The sequence below is a fragment of the Lagopus muta genome, chromosome 5 (genome assembly GCF_023343835.1).
Source record: "Lagopus muta isolate bLagMut1 chromosome 5, bLagMut1 primary, whole genome shotgun sequence".
NCBI lineage: Eukaryota > Metazoa > Chordata > Aves > Galliformes > Phasianidae > Lagopus > Lagopus muta.
In genome coordinates, this window is record NC_064437.1 from 53,258,109 (window position 1) to 53,265,956 (window position 7,848).

A 7,848-nucleotide genomic window follows, 5' to 3' on the forward strand; every position below is an offset into this window, starting at 1 on the left:
GCTCAATTGTAGATCTAGGCAAAGGAAGAGCAGGTCCCTCTCCTTGGGAACTGCTCATGCTTGTGACTTGAGAAGCAAGACTAGAGGCACACTGTCCTCTTGCCTTCAGGCATGAATTAATCCTTTGACAAGGCCGCATTGAAATTCCTACCCCAGTTCTGCAGCTCTAAACTGTGGGATTAGTTTTCCTTGCTCTGAGATCTCAGACCTTGTTGGAGGCAGGACGCCTCCAACAGCCAGCTACTTGAGCCAGTGCTGGAGGAGGCTCACTGCTATAGGGTGCCTCTTAAGTAGCTCTCTCCTGGATGAGTGCTCCTCTTAGCAGTTCTGTGGTCAGAGCACTGTCTCTTGGTTTATAATGAATAGCTTCTGTCTGATCTGCTTGTGCAATGTATTTTCTGTGGTATGCTTGCAGTCTCAAATCAGTTTTGGGCCTTGTGGTTCTTCATTGATTTTCTTTTTACTTTTTAACATCATTTTTCTCAACCTTTTGTCACGTAAGCTGGACGTTCTCTGCCTTCCTTTTGTTAAGAGGACTCTGGTGCATCTTAACCCAGAAGTAAAACACTTGTAAGAGGAAGAACATGCAGGTATTTATCCGAGATCCTTTTCTCCCCACGGCAGTTGCGATTCTCTCGCACTGCGGTTGAGCGTGAGGCCAGCTCCTGCCCTTTGGATGTTACATGTCCAGGGCATGCTGTGGCCTTTGCACTCCTGTTCAGGCGTATTTATGACAACTTTACAAGGCCCTGAACAATTGGAGAGCGCGGGTGGGGGCTGGACGCTCCAAATGCATCAATCAGTTTCATCCCTCTGAGCCAAAGCAAAAGCAATCTTTATTTTTCCCTGGGTTGAGAAAGAATCAACAGAGGCAAGAGAGAAGAATGGGAAGGAGTGAATGAGGAACCCCCTCTGCCACTGGCTAGTGGTAGCTCATTTAAACAGATGGCTTTGTTTTGATTTGGACTCTCCATTTTTTTGTCTCCCCACTAAAGGAGACCTGCAGAGCTCAGTCCAGAAAGGGAGCAATACAGCCTCCTGTTCCCACACAAGTGGGGCAAAAGGCGAGAGGCTTTGAGAATTCCCTGCTTCTTTTCCTTGCCTTCCTCTTTTTCTCTTCCCTCAAGAAATCACAGTTTGAGAGAATTCCCCCCTGCTCCTCCCGTTGGAAAGAAAGACACAGAAGACATTCTTGACATTCTTTGCAGAGAAAAGGGGTTAAATGTCTGAATTTGGGGGTCACCATGTTATACAAATTGCAATCTAATCGTTTTTACAAGAACACACGTGTGCTGAGAAAAGGAGCCATGGACAAGAAAGAAAAGGGGACAGACAACTTTTTTTTTGTCCTATCTTTTTTTTTCTCTCCCCCCAAGGTTTTGGACTATTGTCATGTCCTGTCTCTCTACCCTCTTCACCCCCGAGAGGGAGAACATTGGTTTTATAGTTAAATTGGTCCGTAAAGCAGAAGGGCTTGGTGCCATTTCTGTTTGTTTTCCCAAATAAAAGCCCCAGCAGGGTCTCTTTTGCACCGTTGTGGCTTTATTTGAAGAAACTGGCTTTTTCCCATAGCCCAGCGTGTCAGTTTATCCTCTGAACTTAACCTTACGGGAACCCGCACAACAAAAACTCACAGGGTCCCCGAGCTGGAAAGGTAAAGAAATTGTATCTTTTTATTGGACCATTTAAAGCGTGTGTGGGCCAATTCAGAGAAAGCAGAAGAAAAGAAGGCAAAACTCCCTCTTCTGTCTCTTCCCCCCCGACACAATCTCAAACCATCGTTGGTGTCATTCCCCCCTACTGCCTCAAGGCCCTTCAGCTGTGCTGGGGAAGCTGAGAGAGGCATTTCTCCTGAAAATCACTTCAACTCACTTATAATGGCATCTCAGAGCCATTTCACATGGAGGTCACCCCCAGAATTCCCCAGTCCTGTCCACACCTCCCTGCGAGAATTAGTCACCTTGGCCTAGTGCCGAAGTAATCTTGGGGTGGGATAACTCTGTGAAAAACAGCTTTGCCAAATAGCTCTGTTTCTCCCTGTGTACATTTATAGATGTTGCTTAACCAAGCCTTTCTCTTCTTAGCAGAACCTGCTGCATCCCTTGAGTGTCCCAGGCCCAGGTGCAAAGCACCTGGAAGAGATGGCAGTTTAGCCCTTCCCTTCTGTTTTGGTGTTCTCTCCAAATTGGATGACAGGGGTTGTACAAATGCTGCACTCCAGATAATTGTCTTTAAATGGGTTTTGTTTCCTTTCTCTGTTTGATACCCTATTCAAATATCCCACTGTTTTGAATAGAACAGTGCACTTTTCAGTATTTATTTATTTATTTAAGTAAATGCTTCCCAGCTGGCTTGCTGGAAGTAGATTTTGATGCTAAAATATGCGTATGGAGCAGTGCTTGGTTTTGGCCTACTTCTGTGCAATGGCTTCTCCTCTCTGATGGATAGTCACAGCTCACAGATGAGGTTTCCAGAGCGAATGAGTTATGTCCTCAAATTCAGGCATATCTGTTTTCAACAGATGTTCTGAATTCAGCAGATTCCTAGAATGCGTTTAATACTAAACTTGTTTGCTGTGTATTTGTGTAATATCAATGCTAGTGAATCAGGTTTGACAAAAATTTAGGGTGGGGGGAAAACTGTGTATTGTTTCAGCCCAGCTTTTGGACTGTAGTTCAAGTACATCAAAGATAGCTGGCCAAGACCAGAAGCAACTGGACAGAGTGCAGGTAGGGAGCTGCAGACTTCTTCAGAGCTCTGTCTGTCAGCAAGGTCTCTGGGAAATCCTGAATTCTTACGATCATGCAGATGATCATTTTTGCTTGGGAGGCTGTAGATTATTTCAACTTTGTGGGCTTTTTTTGTGCCTCTTTGAGTAGGTGCCCACTGCCCAAATGAGCTGTTAGAAAACTATTGCAGATGCGCTGGTGTATCTACTGCTTTTCTTATTGCGCCTTGATAGGTCATCCTGATCATTTTTGGGTTTTCAGGGAACAGCTGTGGGTTTTGCCCCCTTTGGAAGTGGAAGCTGGTGGGGACTGGGTTTTGAAGGCAGGGAGTAGTTGGGATAATGAAGACTGAAGAATTTGTAGGCACTAACTTGTGATCCTGAGACTGGTACACCTGTGGTTGCAGAACATTTCCTTCCCAGCAAAGGCTCAGCATGGTTACACGTGCTTGGAGGATATGGGGCTAGCTCAGCATGGTGGCCTGGTTCCTGGAACTGCTGGCCCAGAGTCACATAATTTGCTGAAAAATGGAAGAAATATTAATCACATTCAGCGTCTTTATTTATTTTAGTGTACCCATGCCAAAACTTAGCTTTTTCTGGTTTATGTGCCCAGTGTGCAAGACAGTATGATTTTCCCCTGGTGTCAGGTTATAAGCTTTTCACTGTAGCAACTAATGTGTTGCTTCTGTAAACTGCTAAAGGGCTGCTGCTGTAAGCAGGGGCTGGACCTCCCAGCTGAAAGCTGTCTTGGCTGACCTATTCTTAGGGCAGGAGGATTGAACTGATTAACAAACAAGCAAAACAAGGTTTCCTGCAACTGCAAAATGACTTGTATGCATCTATGCTGCTTTTTTGCCTACTAAGGAAAACTAATCCTGCTGGAGATTTTGTTTGTTTTCTTTTCTGTTGTCTAGGCTGGAAGGGAATTGGAGGAACTCCAATTGCTGAGGTGCTTGGGTACCACTTGTGGTGAAGTGTGAAGGCATGGTGAAGCACTGGAGCAAGGCACCTGGGTGGTGCTCAGCACAGCACAGGAAAGCAGGAATCCAGACTCTCTGGTTTCTCCCCGGGGTTCCTTGATGTTTAATACTGATTTTTTTTTTTCTTTTCATTTGGAAACATTAACAGCCTGGCGTTAAAATTTGCTGCTGTCTTGCAGTGCTGCATACTGAAGCCTGGTCTGGGGACACAGGAGACAAGCTTTTGTGTGGCCAGGATCAATCTGGATGTAATGGGAGCTTGCCAGAGGTGGGAGCATGTTAGGAGATCCATTTAAGGCACCTGAGAGAAAGAAGAGGTGCTCCAGCACATGAAAGATTTCTGGATGTTGTTCAGCATCCTGCTACCTTTCCTTAGCACAGTGCCTCTCTGTGCATTTTAAAAGTGTATTAGTAGGGAAAAATGATGGAGGGTAAATAGTACAAACAAGTGTCAGCCAGGTAGCATGTGTTCACCAAATGTGCTGCTGGGTAGAGTTGTCTGTGCACAGCCACTGAAACAGCTCATTTCCTATGAACTGCTCCCTGCTTTTCCTCTGGCAGCAAGCAGAGGACTCAGGTTGGCCATTCTGTCTTCTGCTTCTTGCAGGTAAACCAAGGGCTCATGATTGAGAGAGCAGCTGCTTCCTCTTATGTGTGTCTTCTGATACCTGTCCACACATACAGCTCATAGGATCAAACAGGTTGTGTGGAGGCCTTGAGAACAGTATTGTGCCTGTCTGTCTGTCCTGCTGACTGCAGAATGGCAGATAGAGTGGATCAGTGCAGTTGGAGGGGCAGGGCAGTGCCAGAGCTCAGATGTCCAAACCTCCCACACCCTGTAGTGAAGCTGGAGGACACATCTACTTCAGCTCAGACTGAATGTTCGACCTCCAGATCTACAGGTGCAGGTGCAGAGTTGCAGCTAGGTTGGTCTGTAAGTAACCCTCCAAGGGTTAACGTATTGTGAGAAGGTTGCAAAGGCCTGATGCCTGGAATCCCCTCGATCCCTTGCCTAGAGAAATACAAAGTCCAATAAGCCAGCACCCCTGGATTCGTGTTGGGGGGGATTAATTCATGCACTTGATGTTAAAGCTTGTCCGAGAGGTTTGCATGGGGGGGCCATTGCTAGGGCTGGTTGGCCTCTCTAAATGGTTGCTAGGGCCCTGGCATCAAGGGCCAATGTAGCTGCCCACAGCCACGGTCACGGAGGGAATTACACAGCCACAAAGAAATTGTTATTCTACATAATCTGCTCTTTGGAGAGTGACTGTGGGGAAACAGGCTGGCCCCAGCACGCCGCCAGCTCTGTGATCATAGAAGCGTGCTGGCTGCAAAGATCGGCCAGGGCTCGCCTTCTGATCTGGGGACACCAGGGCTCGAGGCGCTAATCTGCTTTATCAGCGATTTCTGTCTCCTGACACAAAGGTGTTTACTTGTTTTAACATCTCCTGGGACTCTATTTCTCCTTTTGTGTGGTCTTTATCCCCCGACGAGGGCTTTAGCCCAGATTACAGACAGAATTAAGGCATTTGGCGATGTGCCTCAGAACTGTGTGATGCTGGATCAAGGAGCAGAAAGTAACAAAATAATGGTGGGAAATGCTGGGAGTGACCCCACGGCGGGGTTCGTGCTGTCGGCTTTCAGGGCCGCTTCATTGTCCTGAGAACCAAGGGCCTGTTGGAGAGGGCGGCCGTGTGGCAGGGGTGGAAAAGCAGGTGCTTCGAGGTTTATTGTGTCCAGCATGTTTGATGTAAAGGGTGTGAGGAGGAGGCGGAGGAAGAAGAGGAGGGTTTGCAATAGGTGGCCATCTCCAGCAGCTGGGCAGATTGTCCCCTCTGTTCCTTAGAGTCTGCTATGGACAGGTGTTGCTGGCTGCTGGGGTGGTTGCAGTGTCAGTGGAGACAGCCTGTGGCCTGTGCCCTAGGCAGTGTGTAGTTTCATGTGACCGAGAGAAGGGCCTCAAACTTCTCCCAGCCTTGCTGGGAGGCCCCTTGTAGAGTGGTCCCTCACCAGGCAGCCGCTGCTGCTTAACGTGAAGAAGCAGCTGAGTGATATGGCCACAAACTTTGAACTTCATGGGGATTTTGTTTTAGCTTTTCCACAGCAAGCAAGGAATTTTATAAGGACAGGGGAGAGGCTAGCCTTTGGGAAATCATCTCCAGAGCATACCTAGGGTGGCTGCTCTTGGCCTGTCATGTTCAGCCCCAGGTAAGGTGTTTGCATCATGCTGCATAATGTAACAAAGTGAGGAAAAGCAACCATGGTGACCAAGGGGCAGGAGTCTGTTTTGGCTGTGGATCTGAGCTGTGTGTCAAAGATTTTGGGAAATACTCTAGCAGACAGTGTGCTGCAGGACAGAATCTGGGACGGAGTCAACCAGGGGAGTGGCTGCTGCAGATTATCTGGAGTTGAGTATTATTTCCCATGGAAATGGAGCCTCGTCATTCAGCGTATTGGTCACTTTTCCCAAGGAAGATGACCCCCTGTTGCTAGGGGTCAGCTCTACCTTGGCTCATGTCTTATCATGACCAGCTGTGACTCCTGCTGGTTGCTATCCTTGGCAGTTTGTAGCTCAACCAGTAGCAGAAGCTGGAGGAGGAAGAGCAAAGCTGTGCAGGCTGTTGCATTCTGTTAAATCACAGAAATGAGATCTAAGAGACTTCTGTGACATCTCTGCTCTGGCCTGCTGGACTGGAAGGGCTCCCTGCTCTGAATGACTCTTCAATTATGTTTCATTGCAGCGGTCAGCTGTTAACCTGCTTAGGGACTGACTTTCACCATGGAGCTGGAGTGCTTGATGTCTTCTATGAAACTCCCTCCCTTCTCCTCTCATGTGGGTATGACACTTACATCCGCTACTGGGACATACGGACCAGCACCAGGTGAGCCTATCCTGCTGGCATCTGGGGCCTGTGCAAGGATCCTCTGGGCTCTTCTTGTGCAGTGCCTGGGGACGTGCCTGCGGCTCGGTTAGCTGCTTCAGGCAAATGGGACCTCAGTTCCAGTCCAGGCGCTGGGTGGTGGAGGCTCAGCCACTCTCTGTTTTGTGTTGTCACTGCAGAAAATGTGTCCGGGAGTGGGAAGAGCCCCATGACAGCGCCTTGTACTGCATAAGGACTGATGGGAACCATATGATTGCAAGCGGCTCTTCCTACTACGGAGTGGTGCGCCTGTGGGATAAGCGGCAGACTCAGTGCCTGCAGGTGAGGGCTGGTTGGAGGCCAGGCAGCAGCAGGGCTTCTGGCTCATTCTGTGGCAGCCAGGTACTCTTGTCTCATTGAAAGAAGAGACAGAGGCTGTCGAGCTGTCTTCGGACTGAGTGAGCCTAGCCTTTATTCCTGCTTTGCCAGGGCATCTGACCATTTAGGCCTGAAAAACCTGTTGGGGTCTGTGGGCTGACCTCTTCTTTGAAAAGCTGACTGTCCTGTTTTCTTGCAGAGCTTTCACCTGTCTTCACCCACCAGCAGCCCAGTGTACTGCCTCCGTTTCAGTACCACCCATCTGTATGCTGCCCTGGCATCAGCCTTGCACGTCCTTGACTTCACGGCCTCATGAAGGGCACCGTGACCGCTTCTGGTCGCCCCAACTCAGCAATGTTGACACTTGGTTCAGGGAAAAGCAGGGCAGGAGAGGTGAGAGAGGCCCCAAGGCATCTACAGATTCTTTACTTGCCAAAAGGCTATGTTAAAGATTCCAGAAGGGGCAAGGCTTAACAACTTCATCTGCCCTTTAGTGGAAATAAAGGCCAATTGTCCTTTCCTTTTTTTATTTTGTGCAAGTCAGGGTCTGTAATATTATCTGTTCTTGTTTTTCTTTTTTTGTTTTGTTTTGTTTTTTTTTTGTTTTTTTTTAACTCTCCTGTGGATACATTTGAGGGGCAGGTTGAGCCAGAATGCCCTATCAGCTTTGATGCTGGTCAGGTTGAGATCAGCCAAACTGAGCCATGTGAAGCAAGTCTGTGTGGGGTACACTGATTTGGCGGAAGGGAAGGTGCCTGGAGCAGGGACTCCTTTTCACCTGTGCTTGCTCTCTTGACAGCTGCTTGTGCTGTTCTTTTCAGCCAAGAGAAAGAATTGAGCTAAAAGGCAGAGCCAGCCCTGCTTTCAGTGTACGCCTCCCCTAGCTGGCCATCAGGTC

The 7,848-nt window shown here is 48.3% G+C and overlaps 1 protein-coding gene across 1 annotated transcript in view; it reads left to right on the forward strand.

Moving 5' to 3' along the window:
• The window catches only part of FBXW4 (F-box and WD repeat domain containing 4), a 58,418-nt gene extending 50,900 nt beyond the window's left edge, over window positions 1-7,518 (forward strand). The window contains exons 7-9 of the mRNA XM_048944820.1: window positions 6,453-6,593; window positions 6,773-6,914; window positions 7,150-7,518. Of these exons, the coding sequence (XP_048800777.1) occupies window positions 6,453-6,593; window positions 6,773-6,914; window positions 7,150-7,266 (400 nt within the window). The 3' untranslated portion in view covers window positions 7,267-7,518. The remainder of the gene's footprint in view (window positions 1-6,452; window positions 6,594-6,772; window positions 6,915-7,149) is intronic.
• The last annotated feature ends 330 nt before the right edge of the window (window positions 7,519-7,848 follow it).